The sequence below is a fragment of the Sinocyclocheilus grahami genome, unplaced genomic scaffold (genome assembly GCF_001515645.1).
Source record: "Sinocyclocheilus grahami isolate Dianchi unplaced genomic scaffold, SAMN03320097.WGS_v1.1 scaffold67.1, whole genome shotgun sequence".
Lineage (NCBI taxonomy): Eukaryota > Metazoa > Chordata > Actinopteri > Cypriniformes > Cyprinidae > Sinocyclocheilus > Sinocyclocheilus grahami.
The window spans coordinates 492,250-515,803 of NW_015505246.1; the positions used below are offsets into that span (position 1 = coordinate 492,250).

General features: G+C 36.8%; 2 protein-coding genes across 3 annotated transcripts; both read left to right on the plus strand.

Annotated features, from left to right (window-relative positions):
• The first annotated feature begins 174 nt into the window (after nucleotides 1-174).
• On the plus strand, nucleotides 175-10,587 carry LOC107585205 (integrin, beta 7). 2 transcript variants are annotated; one of them, XM_016272114.1, is made up of 16 exons: nucleotides 175-205; nucleotides 2,124-2,187; nucleotides 2,291-2,370; nucleotides 3,819-4,017; nucleotides 4,296-4,466; nucleotides 5,428-5,669; nucleotides 5,766-5,921; nucleotides 6,063-6,158; nucleotides 6,551-6,640; nucleotides 7,258-7,398; nucleotides 7,515-7,705; nucleotides 8,433-8,659; nucleotides 8,762-8,969; nucleotides 9,552-9,739; nucleotides 9,867-10,027; nucleotides 10,300-10,587. In XM_016272114.1, exons 1-16 carry the CDS (start codon nucleotides 203-205, stop codon nucleotides 10,387-10,389), a joined length of 2,307 nt encoding a protein of 768 aa, XP_016127600.1. In that variant the 5' UTR covers nucleotides 175-202; the 3' UTR covers nucleotides 10,390-10,587. The 2 variants fall into 2 exon arrangements, with proteins under 2 accessions (XP_016127600.1, XP_016127599.1); XM_016272113.1 differs by lacking the exon at nucleotides 175-205 and adding an exon at nucleotides 431-494.
• Nucleotides 10,588-11,600: 1,013 nt separating this feature from the next.
• Nucleotides 11,601-23,469, plus strand: LOC107585178 (separin-like). The gene is made up of 27 exons (XM_016272086.1): nucleotides 11,601-11,795; nucleotides 12,092-12,198; nucleotides 13,000-13,020; nucleotides 13,577-14,305; nucleotides 14,392-14,481; nucleotides 14,576-14,687; nucleotides 15,271-15,398; nucleotides 16,203-16,396; nucleotides 16,490-16,732; nucleotides 16,852-16,996; nucleotides 17,156-17,321; nucleotides 17,422-17,558; nucleotides 17,663-17,797; nucleotides 17,874-17,990; nucleotides 18,112-18,280; nucleotides 19,077-19,205; nucleotides 19,296-19,452; nucleotides 19,663-19,772; nucleotides 20,095-20,340; nucleotides 20,685-20,898; nucleotides 20,979-21,172; nucleotides 21,565-21,692; nucleotides 21,823-21,945; nucleotides 22,040-22,183; nucleotides 22,272-22,436; nucleotides 22,513-22,617; nucleotides 22,987-23,469. Exons 2-27 carry the CDS (start codon nucleotides 12,118-12,120, stop codon nucleotides 23,095-23,097), a joined length of 4,293 nt encoding a protein of 1,430 aa, XP_016127572.1. The 5' UTR covers nucleotides 11,601-11,795; nucleotides 12,092-12,117; the 3' UTR covers nucleotides 23,098-23,469.
• The last annotated feature ends 85 nt before the right edge of the window (nucleotides 23,470-23,554 follow it).

Genomic DNA, 23,554 nt, shown 5'->3' on the forward strand with positions numbered 1-23,554 from the left:
TATTTATTTATTTTTGGCTCATAGCCGCGATACCTGCTCAAATATGTTGCACCTGTCTGTAACGACCAAACATGCTTGCTACTAGGTATAAAGCTCACTAGGTTTTGAGACACAGCCATAGACATGCTGATGAGGATGATGGTGACGCCTCAAGTGACGCTTTGGCTGCGCTTTCACACGCTCCGCACGACATCTCCCATTTATGGTAAGAGACTCGTTTCGAATTATTAGTTATAGGCGCGCAACATTTTTGGGAATCACATACACGCGTAGTATTTATTTATTTATTTATTTATTTATTTTTGGCTCATAGCCGCGATACCTGCTCAAATATGTTGCACCTGTCTGTAACGACCAAACATGCTTGCTACTAGGTATAAAGCTCACTAGGTTTTGAGACACAGCCATAGACATGCTGATGAGGATGATGGTGACGCCTCAAGTGACGCTTTGGCTGCGCTTTCACACGCTCCGCACGACATCTCCCATTTATGGTAAGAGACTCGTTTCGAATTATTAGAAAATGATTATAAATTTCGTTTAACTCTTTAACATGAACGCTTTATAAACGGTTAGGTTTTTGTTAATGCTTGACCGTTTTAGTTTCTAACAGTTTGAAAAGTAACAAGTTAATTTGCAGAAAAGCCCATTTCTGTGGTGCTGGTGGCCTAAAACTTGATGTTTAAAATTTAATTATTGGTTGGGCGTACCACTTTGTTTTAAAGAAAGAAAATAAATTAATTAATACATTAATTAAATAAATAGCCTATATAGTTAAATTGAGATTTGGCATTTTCAGTTTTTCAAAGGGTTAAAAACTTTGTGTTTAGGCTACTTGACAGTAATGACATTAACTCTACCATATAATATATGAAAATACCATGTACATGAGGAACTTGAGCTGTAATTTCTTAACTAGACATTCATATTGTTTTTAGCTTAATCAATTAGTTATAGTACCATCATACAGTACCTTGAAAACGGTCAAGTTTATTAAAAGTGGTAACTTTACCCCAAAACAATTTAAAGCTTTTCTAATTATAAAAACAACAAAATACATTTACTTTTAAAACTTTTAAAACAAATATACTCGTTCTCTATTTAATTAGGTTATTGTAAAAAAAAAAATCTGCTTTCTTTATCATTTTTAGCTGTTGTCTACAATATGGAATATATAAGAAAATCTGTAAGTTAACTTGATTTTTAGCTTTGTGCTCTGTTAGAATAGCCTACTATTTGCTTTACTAAATTATATAATGAAACTCCATCAGGTGTAGTTACTCTTTCTGTCTGTTTCTTCTCTGAACATTTCCGTTACTGAAATAGGGTCAACCCACACCTAAAAATTTGAGTATGTTCTGTTTTTACTTCCTATTTAAAAAAGAAAAGTGGTTGCACCTCTACCAAGTCCTACTTATTGAGTATGCAAGAAGAATGTGTGTTTTCATTTATTTGTCTCTCACCCGGTCTATGACTCTGTGCTGGATAAATGATGAACGACAATTACAAAAGAGGAACGGTGACATTCTGTGGTTTTGTATTTTGTATGTCTGTCTGCCGCCTTGCTTGCAAACTTCCATCTTGTAATGCCTGACTCATTGTCAGGTGTCTGCTGTTGAGTACGTTCTCATGCATAAAAAGAGGAACAGTATGTGGTCTGGTGGAGGTGCAGTGGTGCTTTTTTATATATTTAGCTCTTTTTCTTTTATTCCTGTGCTGGTCATATGGTGTAGTATGTCACGCAAGTGTAGAAATTCTGTTTTTTTTTTGTAAAATGTTAAAAAGAGAACATCACAATGTGATTTGTTTCTGGTCCCAAAGAACTTGACAGTTGAAAGAATATTTCTTTTTATTTAACATTGAAAGAGAAACATAATTTGTGTAAAAAATGGTTTTGATTAAATGTTATGTACATATAAATACATTAGTGTTAGGCTAAATAAGAACTTTTATGCTGTATTAATGTGCTTTTACTAAATGGATGGTATCATGGAGAAAGTATTAGTACAGGTATATTTCATATGAAAATGTTAAAAATGAAGAAATGTTAATAAAATGAGCTCAAAATGAACCTTTTGTCATTGTAACCTCAGAAGTATAATACAACTTTCCTTTCTCTGCAGATGAAGGCTATTTTGATAGCTGTGACGGTTCTCTTTCACTGTTTGGGACAGAGGTGTATACTCGGTAATGCACTTGGTCTCTTTAATCACATCCATGACTTTAAAAAAAAATTTAAAACAGTCTTGGTGCCTTTATATTTGAAATGATCTGTATATGTGCATTTTAGGGCAGGAACCACTTTGTCAATCTCACTCTTCATGCTCTGAATGTATAAGGAGTCCTGGATGTGCATGGTGCACACAGACGGTAAGTTATATCATGTAAATGAATCAGTTTGTAATTTAATTCAACCGTCTCCCATGATCAGGAAAGAGAAGATGTCAGTCTTTGTCAGCTGGAGAAAACTGAGAAAAGAGATCATTATACATTATACATTAAACCCTGACAAAAGGTTGCACATTGCTTTTGGTGCCCTTTTGAAGACTCTTTTCCTGCTGTGGTACTTGTGGCTGAGCATGTTTTTCTGTGCAAACTAACCAGCTGCTTCTTCAGAAGTTCATGCTCTTACCATAATGCATTTTTACACTTTTCTCACGTGGTGATGTTCATGGTATTGTCTGTCAGCTGTTTCCTAAACTAAGTGTGCCATACGGTGCCCGAGAGAGCCCAACGCGCTGAAAATAGAAAAAAACACCTGCAAATTAAGAAAGCAACTTCATCAATTTGACAACACATGCACTGCAAATGCTCACAACACAACCAAATAAAGAAATGCACTGCAAATAGAAAAAAGCACCTGCAAATTAAGAAAGCAACTTCATCAATTTGACAACACACACTCTACAAATACTCACAACACAACCAAACAAAGACACGCGCTGCAAATACAAATCTTTATTTGTTTGCGTTGTGAGCATTTGCAGCACCTGCTGTCAAACTGATGAAGATGTTCTCTTAATTTGCTGGTGCTTTTTCGATTTGCATGTGTTTTCTGAAGTTGCAGCACGTTGAGCTCTCTCAGCCACCGTAGTTACAACACTACATGCAAGCTGCTGTAGCTTATCTGTTGTGTACGTCTCATCTACTATTTCCAGCTTTTTAACATCTAAAATAGGGTAAGCTCAAAGTACTTTTAGTTATTTCGGAAGCCTTCAGAGCCTGCAAAATTAGACTGCTTTATATTATATACATTTACTATGTGTGCATTTTTAAAATCATGAAAACGATCAAACGGACAGTTATCACATTTATAAACCATTTCTAAAATCAACAATTTGATAATACTAAGAAATCAGTTATTAAACTTTAACAAGAATAACACCTCCCTCCTAAATTTTAAAAGTAAAAACAGTTGTTAGCTTAAATAATTTTTTCTAAATGGACCCTTAATGTGATTCGGTGTAGGTTGATTCAGTTAATATATACTGTTATAACATTTTAAGTACAACATTTTCACTTGAAGAAAACAAGTTCATTTAGATGTTACCATGCGAAGCACAATTTTAAGTAACAAGTTGCAAAATAAAACCACAAAGTAAAAGACACATCAAGAATGCAATTTTCAATCACTCTGTAAACTGTAAAAAATACATTTTTTAAATAAAATAGTGTTAATAAGATTATTAGAGAATATTTTTCAAGAAAATGGCTTTTCTACTTCAAAATGTTATGTTAATTCAATGTGTTGCGTGCCATTTCTTTGTGATTATTTAATAAATGATTGTGCTTGTAATGCAAATTTCCTTGTAATGCAGGACTTTCTAAAACCAGGTGAGTCAAATGAACGGCGATGTGATTCTCCCGAGGCTCTGAAGGCCAGGAGATGTAAAGGGGATCATGTGATCAATCCTGGAAAACATCCCTTGACCTATGTGAAGAACAGTGACCTCAGCAGCGATCATGAAAATGTGGTCCAACTCAGACCTCAAAATATCAACATTAAACTCAGAGTTGGTGAGCATAAGACTTCTGCTCAGACATACAGCAGCATGTTGCAACATATTGGAACATAAGCTTAAAGCCATGTGCAGAGCATTTACACTTCAGTGTAATTATACACCTTAGTATGCAGATGTAACATTATACAGCAAAGATGCACAGTCATATGTATCTTGCACATACAAATAATAGAAATTGGCCAAATAAAGCAATTAGCACAAACTATATACAAAACAACCATATTTCTGCAGTCCCTAAATTGTTTTCTCTGGTTGTTTCTTTTAAATGTGCAGGAGTTCCATTTGAATTCAGAGTTGAGTTTAGGAGGGCTGTAGGTTACCCTATAGATCTGTACTACCTGATGGATCTGAGCTATTCCATGAAAGATGATCTGGAGCAAATTAAAACCCTGGGGCAGAAAATCCTCAAGAAGCTGAAGGACATCACAGACACCGTCCGGATCGGTGAGACTATACGCTAACTGAAATGCTAATATCAATGGTGACTGACCAATGGTGAATTTTCATCATCGTTAATAAATAATAGTAATTCACAATTTTTGAAAGCGCAAAGAAATCTGAACTACTGTATTACAGACAATAAAAAAGGTTGCACATTTGTGTATTCCCAGTCTGAAAAAGATATAGTGAATAAATTAAAGTTATGGAAATGTCTATACTAATTTCTATATTAATTATTAATATATTATTATTATTTATTATATATTATTAATATATTAATTTCTAGTTATACTCTGCCTGAAAATATTTCTTCAGTTATAGACTTGCTTGAAAATAAAAAAGTTCTTATTATTTTTTTTATTTTGATGTGCACTACTGTTCAAAAATCTTTTTGCAAAAAAAATATTTCTTCAGCAAGTATGACAGTAAAGTAATTTATAATGCTACTAATAATTTTTTTTTTTATTGTTTAATTCTGTAGCTTTCATTAAAGAATCCTGAAAAAAGTATTGCGCTTCCCACAAAAAAATTAAGCTGCAGAACTGTTCATCAACATAATTTCTTAAGCATCAAATCAACCTATTAAACTAATTTCTGAAGGATCATGTGACACTGAAGTAATGTAAATAAGTAGTAGTGTCAAGGCATCAACGTGGAGTAATGGCTGCTGAAAATTCAGCTTTGCCTGAAGGCAATACAGGAATGCATTTTAAAATATATTAAAATAAAAAACTGTTATTTTAAATTATACTATTTCTTGAAATCCTATTAAATATTTCACAGTATTGCTGTTTTACTGTATTTTTGATTAAATAAATTCTTCTAAAGATAAAAAAAATCTTACTGATCCTAAAAATATACTTAATTAAAAAAAATTCAATTAAATAGAATTATTTGAACTGCAATTTAAAGAAATAGAGCTACATTACTGTCATGCATCCTAAGCTCTTCCTCCATCTTTCAGGTTTCGGGTCTTTTGTTGATAAGGAGATGTTGCCGTATGTCAGTCAGGTGAAGGCAAGACGTCGGAACCCCTGCCCCAATCGCATAGATACCTGCCAACCGGCTTTCAGTTTTAAGAATGTCCTACCCCTGACTCACGATGCCAGGGAGTTTGAACGAGAAGTTAGCAAACAAGATATCTCTGGCAACCTGGACGCTCCTGAGGCTGGTCTGGATGCCATCATGCAGGCTGCGGTCTGTAAGGTGAAAACTGTGTGTTACCTGAGAAAAATCTGATTCGAACTGATCATTTCATAGTAGCTACATGAAAATGCTTATTTTTTCCATTTCTCACCGCAGGATAAGATCAAGTGGGGTGATGTGACACGGATTCTGGTTTATACATCTGATGATACTTTCCACATGGCAGGAGATGGACGACTAGGTGGTGTCTTTCAGCCACATAATGGACAGTGTCATCTCAATGATAATGGTTCCTATAATGGAAGAGCCTATGTGAGTATTGCACATTTAATGAACATTCTTTGTATTTTCTGTTGTAGATGGATGCCAAAAAATAGAAAATTAATCTAAAGAGGAATTTAAGTGGTATAGTTTGTATATGAAGACATCAAATCTTTTTAAATTGTCCTATAGGATTACCCATCAGTGGGCCATGTGTCTAGAGTTCTGCAGGATAACAATATTCAGCTCATATTTGCTGTGACTGAGGACATCTATCCAGCATATAAGGTTTGGGGAGCTATATGTACTGCTGTTTAAATGTGTGGGGTCAGTAAATGTGTGTGTGTGTGTGTTTTTTAAAAGAAAAACACTTTTATTCAGCAGGAATGCATTACATTTATTAAAAGTGACAGTAAACTCTTATAACTTATTGCGAATTTAATTTGATCATGGTATAAAATAAATGTACACTCTCAGGAAAAAAGGCAAAAAAGCTGTCACCGGAGCAGTACCTTTTCAAAAGTTTTTTTCTGAGAGTGTACCACTGGTAAACATAAGAGTCGTTATTGGTATTGATATTGGTATTGTATAAATAGATTTAATAATAATAATTTAAGTGAGTTTTTAAAATAGAATTATTCTCTCTCTTTTCCATCATTCATACACACAAACATTCACAGGCACTGAGTGCATTGATTCCTCAGTCAGTGGTTGGTGTATTAAAGAATGACTCAAGTAATGTTGTGGATCTCATCTCTGAAGCATATGGGGTGAGTGTTTTCATAATTTAATGTTTTGACCTTGTTTAGTGATGTTGGCTTGTGCACTGGCTCTACTTCCCATTTAACTAACTGATTACAAGTGGCTGCTAGAACAAAACGGTCAGCATTTCCCCGCAACCCTGTTTTCCACTTCTGCTTAAATGGTTAAATCGTTTACTAAATGAACTGAAACTGTGTATTGTGTATTAAATGACCTATATAGCAAATAAATAACTGCCATAATAAATTAAATGATTTGAGTTTAAATGATCTTGTTGTGATCATATGAGAGACAATAAACTAGCACAGTGTAAGAAATTGCTTGCCAGGAATAATAGTCAATTATACAGTTTAGTGATCATTATCCAAATATTGGACCACAGAATTAAACATTTAACCTTTTAGAATCAAGCATTCCAGAAAGCCACATGATATTAATTTTTTTTTTTTTTTTGCCATCTTATTGAAAAACTTTTATTACATATGGCATATGTATGTACATTTAATAATGATTCAAATTATACACAAAGACTTTTACCATAGACATGTATGTTTTTGCTTTAATAATTCATACATCACTGTGTGTTTATATACACATACTGAAAATACATGTTTATGTGGGCCAGAATTTGTCGTCCACGCTGGTGTTAGAGCAGGAGGGAGCTCCAAAAGAATTGGACGTGTCCTACAAGTCTACATGTAAGGGGAATCAGGCAGATAGTGAATGGAAGGAGAAAGGAGTGTGTCAAGGCATCAAGCATGAGCAGGTAAGCACCACCATCAGTGGTTTCATCTGAATTATCAGCAACCAGGAAACATTTGTTGTTATATCTCATAAGCCTGAAGAAGTTTTGTTTTTTCTTTTCGTTTAATGATTTTATAGATTGCGTTCAATGTACGTTTGAATGCGTCTGCGTGTCTGAAGGAGCCTCAGACATTTCGGATCAAAATGCAAGGCATCAATGAGGAGGTGAAGATCACAGTGCATACAGAGTGTCACTGTGACTGTGGTGTTCCAGAGAAGGCTTCCAAACACTGCAGCAGTACAGGAACACTCTCATGCGGCGTGTGCAGGTAGAGACCCCTAGCGTCTCAGCAGAGAACTGCATCAGCTAACAGACCACTTGATTAGAGGATCTTTGAACTTGAAGTAATAATTAAAAACAATTGACATTTTGTCATCATGTTGTTCCAGCCCTGTATTATTTTCTTACAAAGAAATGTCAGTGTACATGTACATTCATATATGTACCCAAGTTAGCTGAAAGGCTAATCAACAATATTTTATTATTACTACCAAGCTCCGAAAAAGACAGAAAAGCACAATGAATGTATCTAATTTGCTATTACAGTCATCAGCAGGTCTTAAAATGGCATTTCCAGTCACATTTGTCACTTATGTGTCTTGATTAGTCACATGACACATGAGAAGCTAAGTGTCAGATATTTCAAACTTGTTATTTTCATGAGATTTTCAGTTACTAGCAACTTAAAGGTCAGTCTAATACTCAATAACGTCTTCAAAAGACTACTTTTATGATATCTTGTGGTGCTTTTTTGTGGGTTGGCAGTATTGTGTCACCTTTTGTGTTTCACAGAAGTAAGAAAATATAATATGGGGTCGGAATGATGTGTGATATGATGTGATTTGATTGTTATGTTGATTTATTTAAAAAGCTCTTTCGAATGAACACCTTATTTGATTGAAAAGCTTTAAATGCTGGTGCGTACTGGCAAATACTGTATGCCTTGCAGTTTACATTTTTTAATTTGTAAAGTGTGTGTGTGATGTGTTTATTAGCTGTGATGAAGGGCATTTGGGTCAGCGCTGCGAGTGTGTGCAACAGAGTGATGCGGACTCCATCATCAACATGCTGGCATCCTGTCGGCCTGACAACGGCTCACTGGTTTGCAGTGGACATGGCACCTGTGAGTGTGGCAAGTGTGTGTGTCACGGCCATTACAGTGGGAAATTCTGCGAATGTGATGACAATAGTTGTGAATACCATAATAACCATCTCTGTAATGGTAAGTCCTGTGGACTGGCACAAAAATGTTGCCTTTCTTTCTTTCTTTTTTTACATTTCAGATTCAAAACTCACTATCTACCCCTCTGTGCGTTTGTCATAGGTAAAGGCAGATGTAAGTGTGGGACATGTCACTGTACTGAAGACTACACGGGGTCTGCATGCGAGTGTTCACCTAGCCAAGACAAGTGTATGAATGACAAAGGACTTTGCAGCGGTCAAGGCAAATGCACTTGCAACCGTTGTCAGTGTAACGAAGGCTTCAAGGGAGAGCACTGCTCTGCATTCACTGATGAGTGCATGCTGTTGAAGTGAGTATCTGTCTCTTCCTGTGAACTAATATGTAATACTAATATATACTAAGATTATTTTTAGTGAGGTGTGCATTTGTGTGTGGGTTTTGTGTGAAGTCACAATTTCAGTTTTCTCTTCCATAGACCTTATAATGATCATAGTGCTGGGTAGCAAGACTTTTGAATTGTGAATCATTGTGAGGCTTATTCCAGCTACCCACTTAGACTGGAACAGACTGTATAATGGACTCTGTTTGGTAAAAAAAAGAAGAAAAGATCTTGATATATTTCATTTCCTTAGTTTAAATTGATGTATTAAAATAACTCAAAGTAAAACTGAAATCAAAACGAACAAAACCTTTATAGGTATATTAAAAAACAGAAAATACAAAACTACAAACTAATTCAAAATATTAATAAAAACTATAATAGTATCTTAATTATACTAAAGTAACACTGCTTGCAACACCAAAGTCATAGGTTTGATTCCCATGGAATGCATGAACTGATAAAATACCTTGAATGCAATGTACTACAAATGCAAAATCACTTTGGATAAAAGTGTCTGACAAATATGTCTTTGTTTTAATATGTCTGCAGGAGCTGTGTGGGATGTCATGTAGAACCTGGTACTCCTGATCCCAAAGTCTGTGCTGTAGAATGTTTGAATGCTACAGTATCTCGTCTTGATGGCACTCATGAGCTGCGTTGCACATATGAAGCGACCATGTCATATGATGTGAAACTTGATGACGGCAAAATTGTGCTTCGATATGCAGACCTGCCTCGTATGTATTACAATCTACTTTAAGTTCATTTGACAAGACTGTAAAATAAGCGCACTCTTAAACTCATATATGACACAGAATTGATGTAACTGTGAATGTTAAATGTTTGTTCTTTTTGTCTCTGTAGGTTCTGTTGATAAGACTACACTTATAATTGGCATCTCTGTGTCAAGCATCATTTTTATTGGCATTATAATAATCATTATTTACCGTTGCCTGCTGGAGCTGTACGACATTAGAGAATATCAGAACTTTGTCAAAGCACAGAAACAGACCGAATGGAAAGAGGTGATGTACATGCAAAGACACTCTGTATTATTAAACGGATAGTTCATCCAAAAATGAAAATGTGATGTTTATCTGCTTACCCCAAGGGCATTCAAGATGTAGGTGACTTTGTTTCTTCAGTAGAACACATATGTAAACACAGTTAGCTTTGTAGGCTTTAAATGTAGAGCAAATTATAACCTGTGTAGACAACATATTGTTTGTTTCATTGTGAAATCAAATCATTTACAGAATGACCGCGTAACAATCAAATGTCTGTTTGTTCTGTACAGGTCCAGAATCCTCTTTTCAAAGGTGCCACAACAACGGTGTATAACCCTTTGCATGTCAAAGACGAAATCGAAAAGGAACATTCTGAGTAGATTTAATTTCAAGAGAGAGAGGCTCTCTGGGAGTTTGCTATTGTAATATCTTGTTTTTGCATTTTTTATTGTACATCTTAAATTGTGCCAAAGTCATTAAAATGTATATTCTAAGCTAGCAATAAAAACATTGAAATACAGGATTACATGATTGTTGTAAATATTGTGCTGTATTTTATGCATATTAATATATATGATTAACACACAGCCTTCTTTCTCCTAAAAAAGGTTGATAAACTGAACAACTCTAATTAAGAGAATTGGAGAATGTCCTTTTATGAGTAAAATAAAGTGTGCGTTTAAAATTATTAGATTTTTGTGAATTTTTAAGCAGCTGTAATGCTAACTAAAACCTCAGTGATGTCTTTTTTTTAAACAGTGACTTCAAGTTATGTTTGAGGTATGACCTGAACAATTTTATTCCAAAACCTTTAATAGTGTAATTGCTTTGCTTTTGCTTCAATAATAAAAGTGCCATTAAAAATTTCAAAAAAATATTTTATTCTTTCATCTTTTAATTTTAGTTCAGTTAGCAGGTCACATTCTGTTGTCCGTTTCTATTTCTGAATGACTAATAATACTTAAATGTGCAGTGTGTAAATTTTAGCGGCATCTAGTGGTGAGATTGCGAATTGCAACCAACGGCTCAGTCCCCGCTCACCCCTCCCTTTAGAGAAGCTACGGTGGCCTACACAGGTAAAGATGTTGTCAGTAAAGACAGCAGAGAGCAATGAGATTTCTTTACAATGGTAAATTAAGGAATTATATTGACTTAATCATTCAATAAATCGATGTTATTGCGAATGTTAATGTACTTGTTCATCATTGTGTCAGTGTTTTATTGGCAAGAACAACAAAGTGACGAAACGCGCTCTGTAGAGCAGTTTGTCCGTTTAGGGCTACTGTAGAAACATGGTGTCGACTTCCATGTAAGGGGACCCGCGGTGAATGTAGATAGAAATTGCTCAATCTAAGGTAATAAAAACATAACGGTTAATTAAGTAAGGTCTTTATACACATCTGAAAACATAGTTATGTATATTATTTTGCATTTCTGTCAATAGATCGTTGTAAATATTACACATTGCACCTTTAAATTCATCACAACGGCTCACGACTAGAATTCCAAAAACTACAGTACCCATGGTAAATTAGCTCCACTTCCGGGACGTCTGCAGTTTCCCGATAGGCTTTGCGGTATTTTAAACAAGTGCGCGACATCACTCTGCGTTCCGCTGCTGTCATTCAAATAACGGCGAAGTGCGAGTGGATATAATAACACATTTTACCTTTATTTAACCACATTAATTAGAGACACACATGAACGCAATTCACAACACTAAAATAGTATCGCTGTTCCTCCATATTTGACCGGTTAACCTAGCATGGTGGTGGCAGGCTAACAGGTTTGTTTGATTTGTTTACACGGATTGTGGGTTAACGCTGGCCTAAGGTAGCTAGCTAACATGCTAGTTTATACTTAAATGACAAAGTGTACAAGACAGCATAGTTGATGATCATGGAATATACTTTTAATGCAGTAACGTTAATTCAGAGTAGATTTTCATCCAGACCTTTATCTTTTCAAACTTGTATTACATAATTGCGTATTTTGTCTGGACCGTTATATGTTTGTGTGTATATGTATATGTCATGTCACTAAATCGTCTAATATCTGAAATGCTTGTCATTTAACAAGCAGTTTGTTTTACAGTCACAACAGTGATAATGAAGTGCTTGAGAACAGAGGAGTACGTCCAGCAGTTATCATGTGTAAAAGACACTGTAGTTCTTCACGACGAGCTGAAGGTAAAAATTGTTTTCTGTGTAGCTGTTGCATGTGATTACATTTACATTTAGTCATTTTGCAGACGCTTTTATCCAAAGCGACTTACAATTGGGGGATACATAAAACGATTCTTCTTAAAGAGGCATACAGATACAGGAAGTGACTGTAATACCAAGTTTCTAGACATTGTTCAAATAAGTACAAGCTAGAAAGAGAAGGAATAAATAAAGAGATATCATTTATTTATTTTTTTTCCTTATGATGAAGTCAAGTAGCTTCGAAAGAGATGAGTTTTCAGCTGTCGCTTGAAAATTGTTAGAGATTCAGCATTCCGGATAGGGGTGGGAAGATCGTTCCACCAGCCAGGAGTGGTGAACGAGAATGTTCTGGAGAGTGATTTTGAGCCTCTCTGTGATGGTACCACGAGGCGTCGCTCACTATGTTTCACTTTATTTTATTTAAATTTTAGTACAATTTTAGTTAATTGTGTTTATTTCGAGCCAATAAAAAAAAATCTAAAACAAATTTCCTGCATTTTTAAATTTCAAGACTACATTTTTTATTTTCTTTGTAATTTTCATCCAATATTTATAGTTTATTTTATTTCAGCTTTATTTTAATTAACAAAAATGTTTCTAATATTTTAGTTTTAGTTAACGATTAAAACTATGGTCAAAACATTTTAAAATTGTGTTGTTTTTTCAGCCTTGATCAAAAATTGTGGGTAGCTTGGAGACAGTTTGATTTCTATTGAATGTAATAAAATGTGTCCATATGTCAAGGTGCTTTCTGTAAACTTCTTTTTTTTTTTTTGTCAACAGACAGATGACTTCCATGTTCTGGTACGATGTTTCTAATGTTTTAGTTAATGATAAAAAATGTCAAAGTGTACAAGACTTTATAGCTGATGATATGAAATATGCCTTTAATTCAGTAACGTTAACCTAGAGTTGATAAATAGTCATTCAACCCTTGTGTTTTCAAACTTGTATTACATAATTGTGTATTTTCCTTCTATGTTTCACTTTATTTTATTTAAATTTTAGTACAATTTTAGTTAATTGTGTTTATTTCGAGCCAATAAAAAAAAATCTAAAACAAATTTCCTGCATTTTTAAATTTCAAGACTACATTTTTTATTTTCTTTGTAATTTTTATCCAATATTTATAGTTTATTTTATTTCAGCTTTATTTTAATTAACAAAAATGTTTCTAATATTTTAGTTTTAGTTAACGATTAAAACTATGGTCAAAACATTTTAAAATTGTGTTGTTTTTTCAGCCTTGATCAAAAATTGTGGGTAGCTTGGAGACAGTTTGATTTCTTTTGAATGTAATAAAATGTGTCCATATGTCAAGGTGCTTTCTGTAAACTTCATTTTTTTTTTTTGTCAACAGACAGATGACTTCCATGTTCTGGTACGGAATTGCTTCGCAGTGCTGTGGAACAGTTTCCAGTCCAACAGAGCGAGTGGTTCCACCCTCCTTCCGCAGGACAGGCTTCACTGTCAGCTGCAAGCTTTAACTTTCAAACTCCTAGAACAGGGGTCCAGCTTGGCCTCTTTTCCATCTAAAGTTCCTCTGTTTGTAGAAGAAGCAGTTGTAGAATATGAACGATCTTGTGGTGGTTTTACTCATGACGATGTGAGTTTTCTGTCCTCTGAACTACGAGAACTGTTCTTCAGCCCTTTAATCAATCTGCAGGACTCTGCACTGACATGTCTCTCGCTAGCAGTGCAGTGTGAGGTGGTGTTTAAGGTTTGTAAACTGCTCTGCAAGAGTCTGTTTTCAGCCGAGGCTGTTGGACTGTTAAGTGGTGCTTTGGAGGGTGTTGATAGACACGTGGGTCTGCGTTTGGCTTTGAGCCTTGCAGATCATGCAGTGCAGCTGCAGAGTGCGTTAAGCTTGGGAGGTGAATGCAGCAAGGCTTTCACTGAAAGTGCACGTTCCCTCAGGGGGCTGTCCCGTTCCATGTCGGCTGCAGAGTCTCATGCCCTATTAGAGGCTTGTCAGCTGGTGGTTTGGGCGATGGAAGCTGGTCAGTGTAAAGGCATGGACGTAACTACATTGCTGGCTTGCTTATCATTTTTGGAAGAATATCAGGAACTTCTGCTCACACAGCAAAAAGTAAGTTTATATAATAATTTGCTGTTACTCAGTAATGAGTATTATTGAATATGAATTTTATTTTAAAGCTTGTGTTTGTGTTCCAGGACTCATTTTCACAGCAGGTGCAGTACTCGCTTTGTTTCAGTTTTTATCAGGGCTTCATTATCACGTACGATAGTCTTCATGTATCTCAGGTAATATGCTAAACTGTCTTGAGACCACGATTAAGTTTTATGATCAGCTAGATGTTTCACATTCATATCCTTCATTTAACATTTGCATCCAAAGGTGTCTGCGGGAGATGCTCTGGACAGAGTGCTGTTGTTCTGCCAGACGACAGCAGGACGGATGCTTGCTGAACTGCGGACACTCAACAATGACAATTTCTTACTTAAAGCAGGTACATCTGCCTGAAGTCCGCATGCTGAAATCTTATTGGATGACCTATGTTTGAAGCCATTGTAGATATATTTCAAAAGTTTAGGGTTTGTAAGATTTATTTCAAATAAAGCATGAACTCTCATGCTTGCCAAGGTTGCATTTATTTGATAAAATACAGTAAAACTGAAGTCTTGTGAAATATGATTACAATTTTAAAATAATGGTTTTCTATTTTAATATATTTTAAAATGTTAAGCAGCCATTGCATCAGTGTCACATGATCCTTTAGAAATCATTCTGATATACTGATTTGGTTGAAAACAGTTGTGCTGCTTATTTTTTTGTGGAAATTGTGATACTTTTTTTTTTTAGGATTATTTTATTAATAGAAAGTTTATAAGAACAGCATTTATTTGAAAGACATTTTTGTAACAATGTAAAAGTTTTTGTCACTTTTGATCAATTTAGTGTGTCCTTGCTGAATCAAAATATTAATTTCTTTTACAAAAAATCTTACAGACCCCAAAGTTGTAAACAGTAGGGAGTGCACATGCATAAAATGAATTCTATATCAATTTGACTTTGCTTTTTTCTTCTTCTAGTGTGTGCAGTGAATAATGTGGTGTATGAGCTGTTTAACAGGAAGCTGTATGAGGGAGCCTTTGGTTTGGCTGTGATTGTGTGTCAGGAGCTGTGTAAGGACTGCCCACCCTCTCTTCCTGTGGATAGGGTAAGAACTACAGTTTCTTCTGGTCATTTGTTAACTTTGTTTGGGATTAGCAACAAATAAAAATGAGAAATATAATATTGTGACATTTTGTGAATCATTTGGCCCTTCAAGTCAAGTACCTTGTATGTGTGTTGTCTACTCTGATCTATTATGAATATTTGAATATATGTTTTATATAAATATAAGTTGTACATTCAGTTAAATGCGTAAATGTCAAATATAAGCCTCTCAGCTGTAGATGTATTATGCTGATGTTTCAGGTCAACCGCTGTTTCATGCTGACAGTGCAGTGTAGCCGGCGTGGGGGTCAGCTGGAGCGGGCTCTAGACTGGATTGTGTGCTGGATTCAGGTTTTGGGAACACAGATTTTGGATCATTTGGCAGAACCTGTCTCGCTGTGGGTCAAAACCAAGTGTGATGCTGCCCGAGCAGGAGAGGATGACACGCGTCTAAGGTAGCTTAAACTAAGCCAATTGAAAAGGGTTTCTGATGTACTATTGTTTAAGTGTGATTGAATGTGCTGATTAAGGGCTTTTTTTGGTGTCAGGACTCTGAGGGATGGGTTGGGAGAAGCAATAGCAGATGAGGAGGTGATGATGTGTTTGTCAGAAGAGGAGTTGCGTTTGTATAAAGAGCACTCATTTGGCCCTTCAAGTCAAGTACCTTGTATGTGTGTTGTCTACTCTGATCTATTATGAATATTTGAATATATGTTCTATATAAATATAAGTTGTACATTCAGTTAAATGCGTAAATGTCAAATATAAGCCTCTCAGCTGTAGATGTATTATGCTGATGTTTCAGGTCAACCGCTGTTTCATGCTGACAGTGCAGTGTAGCCGGCGTGGGGGTCAGCTGGAGCGGGCTCTAGACTGGATTGTGCGCTGGATTCAGGTTTTGGGAACACAGATTTTGGATCATTTGGCAGAACCTGTCTCGCTGTGGGTCAAAACCAAGTGTGATGCTGCCCGAGCAGGAGAGGATGACACGCGTCTAAGGTAGCTTAAACTAAGCCAATTGAAAAGGGTTTCTGATGTACTATTGTTTAAGTGTGATTGAATGTGCTGATTAAGGGCTTTTTTTGGTGTCAGGACTCTGAGGGATGGGTTGGGAGAAGCAATAGCAGATGAGGAGGTGATGATGTGTTTGTCAGAAGAGGAGTTGCGTTTGTATAAAGAGCAGACTGGAGACACAACCCAGGAGCGCTACAACACACTCTGTGACCTCTTGGATATCTGCCATGAAGAAACCCCACACACTCTGAGACGGGCAACTTATCTGAGTGAGATGGCACAGGTTGTGTGCTATCAGGACTTCAGCCAACAGACTGACTGGTGGGTAAACATGACCACAGGACCATATTTGTTTTAAATACTTTTTCTGCTTTTCTCTTATTTGAATCCGATATAAACCTATGAAGCACTTAAGATATTTTTGTTCATGGTAAAATCAGCTCAGCAGTTGACTTCACCCATGAGGCATTGTGGTTGCTGGATTCGGAGCCAGAGACAGCAGAGAATGCTGATAGGTTGATGGATGAGAAGGCACACGCCTCCCTGTGGCTCTACATCTGTACTCTTGAGACCAACCTGCAGGAGGTCAGTAGCTTCACAGTGTACATTATAGATAGAATCTATAGATTCTATTTTCAAAGCAAAATATTCAAAAAGATTTAACAATTTTACTGACCCCAAACGTTTGTACCATAATGTACATACTGGAAAAAAGTCAATTTATTTTCATTTGGCATGTCACAGGCTGTGGACACAGAGAAGCGATTGCGTGCAGTGCAGGAGGAGAATAAAATGGAGATGAATATGGATCCTGTTCCCACTAATGATCTGGAGTATGAAGACAAACAGAAATCACAAGAGAGCCAGTTAGTCTATGATGGACTATGCTTCAATCTACTAGCTCAAAGCAGTAAGTCATACACTCAAACGTAGAATTCAGACACCAGAAGAGATTTGAGAAGCACTGCTTTATGGGATAATTTAATGCAGTTGAATCATGTGTGTGTCAGAGCTGAGTGAGCCTTTGGACAGATGTTTGTCTCTGTGGCGGAGTCTGCTCAAGGGGTCTGTGCCTGCAGTTAGAGACCCTAAACTCACTGCTTCTTCCATGACATTGATGGCTGCCCTCTACACTCTTATGGGCAAAGTAAGACTACTCACCCACATGTCTGTGTAACATCAGTTTACTCAAACTCATACCCAAGAGAGAAGTATTTGAGACTCCTATTGATTAATGATCGTCTCTCTTAGCACCTGCAAGCTCTGGAGGGATATCAGCTCGCTGCTGCCCTTTTCCGTAGCCTCGGCGATGCCCAGAATAGTGCAAATGCCTTTTGCCAATCTGCCAGGATTTTGCTGTATCTGGGCTCTCCTCAGCTTGCACAGGTGAATAAATTGTTTACACTTTACCTCTGTGCTCTTAACATGTTGTTCACACCAGAACTTTGTCTGCATGTTTCAGGTGGAGTTAAAAAAAGCAGAGCAGAGTTTGACCTCTGTCCCGAGCTCTGAGGGCACATCTGTTATATCCATGCTTGCTATGCTGCAGAAAGCACAGATACACTATGCTTTAGGACAGGTAATGCTTGTTCATATAACATTTTGTGGACCAGTTAGTCAATTTAATTCAGGAGTAGACTCTTGTCCTTTATACTGTATTTGTATACTTGCTCACAGTAGCACTAATCTCTCTCTCTCAGATGGAGCGTGGTGTGTGCTGCCTGATGGAGGTGATAAAGGAGTCTGCTCAGCATCATTCTAAGAGCTGGTACCTGCTCAGGGCACGAACACTGCAAACAGCTAGTGAATACTTGAGTCTGGACACAGAGACTTTGGACTCACAGCTACGTCAGAGCATCACTCAGCATGGTTAGCGCTCATATAATTTACACATTACACATTTAGGTACCACAAACAAAACCGTTATATCTCAAGTGTAAGCTCACACATTATCTTGCATGAACTTTCATTAGAGCTAGGGAAAAAAGTTGCTTGATTTTTAAAAAAGGAAATATAAAATTTTCCTATTGAAAAAATGTTGTTTTGAAAGATTCCTGTCTTGCTCATCACAGTTCCATTTATTTGACCAAAAAGACAGTAAAAACAATAATATTGCAATTTAATATAGCTTTTCAAAAAATATTTTGAAAAGTGTCACAATGGCTGTATTTATTTAATTATAAATGTTAAAAACAGTAACATTGTGAAATTCTTACAATGTATTATTACATTATTACAATTATTATAATGTTTATATTTTAAAGTGCAATTTATTATTGTGATGGCAAATCTGAATTTTCAGCAGCCATTACTCTAGTCTTCAGGGTAACATGAGCCTTCAGAAATCATTCTAATATGCTGATTTGGTGCACAAGTAATATTTCATATTCTTGTGTTGAAAACAGTTATGCTTACGTTCATTAAAAAAAAATTCAGGATTCTTTGAATATAAGGTTTAAAAGAACTGCCATTCATTTGAAACTGAAATCTTTTATAATGTGTTCTTGCTGCATAAGTGTTAATATCTGAAAAAAATATTACTGATCCCAAACTTTTGAATGGTAGTGAATGTGTTTTTGAACAACTTGAGTATGGACAGAAAACTAGTCACATCACTTGCCCTAATACTGTGCGGGAGTAAATTTATAAATTGTGTGTGTTGTAGGTCTGAAGACTCCAGACACGGCACAATATGAAGGGTTAAAGCTTTTGTGCAGCCTGGTGATGATGTTGCTGGGCAATGGGTTTTACGGAGCCCCTGGACCAAACACAGACACACACTTTGTAGATCAAGGTACATCACGCTGTAACCGTTTCTAAGCAGATTTGACTACCTAAAAATTATTCTTGGTTATTTTCAACTTGGTGTGTTTTCTCTCTGTAGGAGACAGTGTTGTATTTAAGTGGCTGTTGCTGAGTGAGGTGCTAGTGTCCTCCGAAAGGATGGTGACCGTGAGGAGCAGCAGTGGGGCTGTTCATGAAGCTAAAGCTCAGTGTCTAGAGGCTCTCAAACTGGCCACCAAACTGCAGACACTCAGCCAGTGAGTACATACTCCATATCTGAGAATGTGCGAGGCAGAATGTGTGTGACGGGTCAGATCCAAACATGTGTTTCTGACATTGAGGGGCAACAACACGAACCAAATAATGCTTTGTCTTTTAAGCGACAAGTAGGTTTGGATGTACTGTACTCCTGGGATACCAGACAAATTGTTTGTGCATTTGTAATCGCATGTTATTTTGTTTTATAGCTGTGCTGAGCTGTTGGTGTTGAAAGCAGAACTGGAGTTGAAGAAGGGTGCAAATGAAGCTAGTAGTTTAGATCTGGATCAAGTTAGAAACTTACTTGATCTCTGCACAGGTAAAGATGTGATCAGAGACATTCTCATTCTTCCCTGTGAAAGGTCCACCCAGAATTACTAAGACAAGACCCCTTGAACCCTCTCTAGTCATTATTTGTGATTTTTATATGCAGGGTGGAACAGAAAGCATTATTTTAGGTATATGTATATAATAGAAATGTGTTTTATTGGATGATTTTTTTTTAAAATTCATTAACTAATAAATTTTTGTTGTAAATATAATTTCTTTATAAATAATAGAAATGTATTTATGTAATTAGACTTATAGACAGTAATTAAAAAAAAAAGTATTTATTATACTTTCATCTCTCCTGCTTATAGATTTTGGCCAGGGACGGCAACAGAAATCTGAGGTTAAAATAAAACCACGCAAAGGTCGGCCAGCTGCCCCTTCTTCCTCTGGTCACACCCCTGAGGAAGATGATGATCTGAGTGGAATCCTCAGCTCTCGTGCCCTTCTCAAGGAGCCTGTGGAGACCATGTCTCGATTAGGAAGCCAAGGAGCATCTCCCCCTCTGAAGCCCAAACGCCAGCATGTGCTTTCGTGTCTGACCCACACAGACTCCTGCTTTACAAAAGATATCTATTTTAAGTAAATGCTGTTCTTTTGAACCTTGTAGTCTGCTGTAATTCTGACCTTGTAGAATGCTGAAATAAATGTATCATGGTTTCCACAAAAATATTAAGCAGCACAATTGTAATAATATTTTACAATTTTATTATATTTACTGTATTTTTGATCACATAAATGCAGCCTTGGTGAGCATAAGCAAAAATGTAGAAAAAAAACTGAATGGGTGTTAGGGTGTTTGTGAACAATGAAAATTATGTTTTTCAGTGCTTGCTATTTAGGGCTGTCAAAGTTGAGTGTCTTGATTACTATAAATGTATTTGTTTTATGTCATATCTAGCTGACCTGTCAGTAGAGGCAGTCCAGTCGTACCTGCGTTCCTCGTGGCTCCTCCTCCACCATTTCCCACCTCCCTCTCTTTTTCCCCACATCTGCTCACTGCTCGCTCAGTCACTCGGCCAGACGGATCCCACCACTACTGCAATGCTACATGCACAGTCACTGGGTGTGTCCACTCGCCACCACATGACCCGTCATGTGGTTAGCCAGTTCAGGTATGTCAGTTTAGCATGAAATGCAGACATGTTGACAGAAAAATTGTCTCACAGGACCTCTTCTCTGTCTTTCTCTGTAGGAAGCTAAAGAAATCATGTAATGATGTAGCAGAAGGTCTTGGTGCTCTGAGTCTGGAGGAAACGTCTGGGGCAACACAGTCTCAGAAACTCTCTGCGCTGGAGCAGATCTTTTCCTTCACCTCCTCACACCCAACACAGTTCCCACAAACACACTGTCAGCAGTTCACGCAGCAGCTGAAAGATCTGCCAGCAGGTAACTGCCGTGCTGAAAATGACCCACTGAATGGCACTGTTTGTAATAAAACATTTGCAAAATAGTTTCATGGTGGTAAGAAAATGTAAGGCAATTTTTGGCCCTGTTTATGTGTTGTAAGAATGATACAGAATGATTTAATTTTGATGAAATAGTGCTGGTTTAAGGAAATTCTATTACTCTGCAAGCACTCTTGAAAAAGCTCTGAATCCGTACTTGCTTTTATCGAAGGCAAATTTTTAAAACCTGATAGTTCCCCATTCATACAGGTTTTTAAATTGCTCTTTTATACTCTCTCAGCTTATTACTTACAATAAAAATAGCCAAAGATGCTGGCATAGGTTTAAAACCCCAAACAACCAACCATTTAAAATGATGTATTTTTACTCCAGGAATAACAGTGTGCATGCTGTCGCTCACGGGTGTGTATCCTGATGAAATTGGCAGCACTATTCTCCTGACCCGACTGGAGCGTGGCTCTACCCCAATCACTGTTCGAATCCCTACTGCAGACAGAAAGGTACAGATATACTTGTGTGCTGGTGCTTTCACTACTTTGGTTTATTACCTAATGCAACACATTTAAAACATTAAGATCCTCTTTTCACATTGGGGAGATGTTTGCACAAACAATTTGCCTTTATTTTTAGCGCTCTGTTGCTGTGCTGTTGGAAGAAATGGATAGAGTGTTGAAGGGGCAAAAGGAAGTGAGCACAGTGGCTGAGAAATCGCAGTGGTGGGAAGGAAGACAGGCTTTGGATGCTCGTGTGGAGGTGAGACATATGGTCTTTGACAATTAGAAAATGATTCATGTAGAAGGAAGGATGTTGGGTACACAATGTGAGGCTGTCTTTATTTGTCCATCAGAAAATGTTAGAAGAGATGGAAGAGGCTTTAAGGGTGTGGCGAACTCTACTCCTGCCTTTGTCCTCTGACCCTGAGCTTGAAGTTCAGGTGAAGTGCTTCCAAAAGGCACTGAAAGGAACAAAGATCACGCAGGACATTCTTAAGGTATGTGGCATCTCTTTGCACCTGTATTTGTTTGATAGTCGCATGTTCCCACCTGTAACACCTTCTCGATACTACTTTTTCTCTGAAGGTGGTTCTCTCAGCATCTCCACTCCTATCCCTGCCAGACCTGCAGTGCCTCGTGGAGGGGATGGGTCAGCAGGACAAGGACTTCCCGAGGCTTCTGCAGGGTGGTGTGACTGAACTGAGAGGAAGGGAGGAGCCAAAGGGACATACAGTTCTCATCTTAGATAAGGTACACATCATTTATCTGCAAGGCAATTCAATTTTTTGAGCCGAGTAAATATACTGAATATTTTGTGTTTCCACAGTTCCTGCAGAGGTTGCCTTGGGAGAACATCGCTTGTCTGAAGTCTTGTTCTGTCACTCGCATGCCCTCATTACATGCAGTGCTTGGACACGGTCATCTGAAAGAGGTATATACCCTACTTAGTACAAGCACAACATGTGCAGAATATTACTTGGAGTTAGTTCACCAATCATTCATCATTCTAAATCTTTAGCTTCCATGGAACACAAAGGATATATTTAGCAGCGGTTTTTATTTTTTTTATTTTTTTTTTTGTGATAACCAATAATATTTGATGTCAAAAACTTGGCAGAACTCAAATGAAATTTGAGAGCTATGGCATAAGTTAATTTAAAATCTATTTCTATATACTGTAGTGCTATAGCAGCGAGTCAAAGGTTTCATTGTTCTGACTTTTTTATGCTTGGGGTTTTTGGTTCAGTGCCTGAAATAAGGTCTGTGGTTAACACAAGCTCAATATTTTTTACATTTTAATTCTGGCTCCTCCCTTCTTCAGCATTTAGCCCAATCGCGCAACGCCACACATTTAAAACATATAATTGGTGCTGCGCCCATTGCATATGGTTTGCCTGTGTATATTCACTAGCCCAGATTTGAAATTTGAAATTTTATTATTCACAGCTGAATTTTTTAATGTGTAAAGGCAACTGTCTGTTATTTAAGGTATAATATAACCAATCTCAGGGCTTGTTTACAATGCAAAGAATAAGCTCTGCCTACATGAAAATGAATCTAGAAAATCTAGGACTAAATCTAACCTGTGCCTATGCCACAAGCTCAAAATGTTTTGCCATTTTAAAGTCCTCATTTGATTTCTGCCATGTTGTTGTTGTGTGGTTGCAGTTGCTGATTTAGTTACCTCAAGATCCCAGAAAGTCCCATTTGTTTTTGATGTATAAGTTCTTTCTTGTACATTTTTATTTCCTGTTTTTTTAAAGTTTTTTTAAAGTTATATCAAATGCCAAACTGCTTCAAAATAAAGTGATTTTATAGCATGTTTTTTAGAGTGGTGGTTATTTAAACTTGACATGGTGGACATGAAG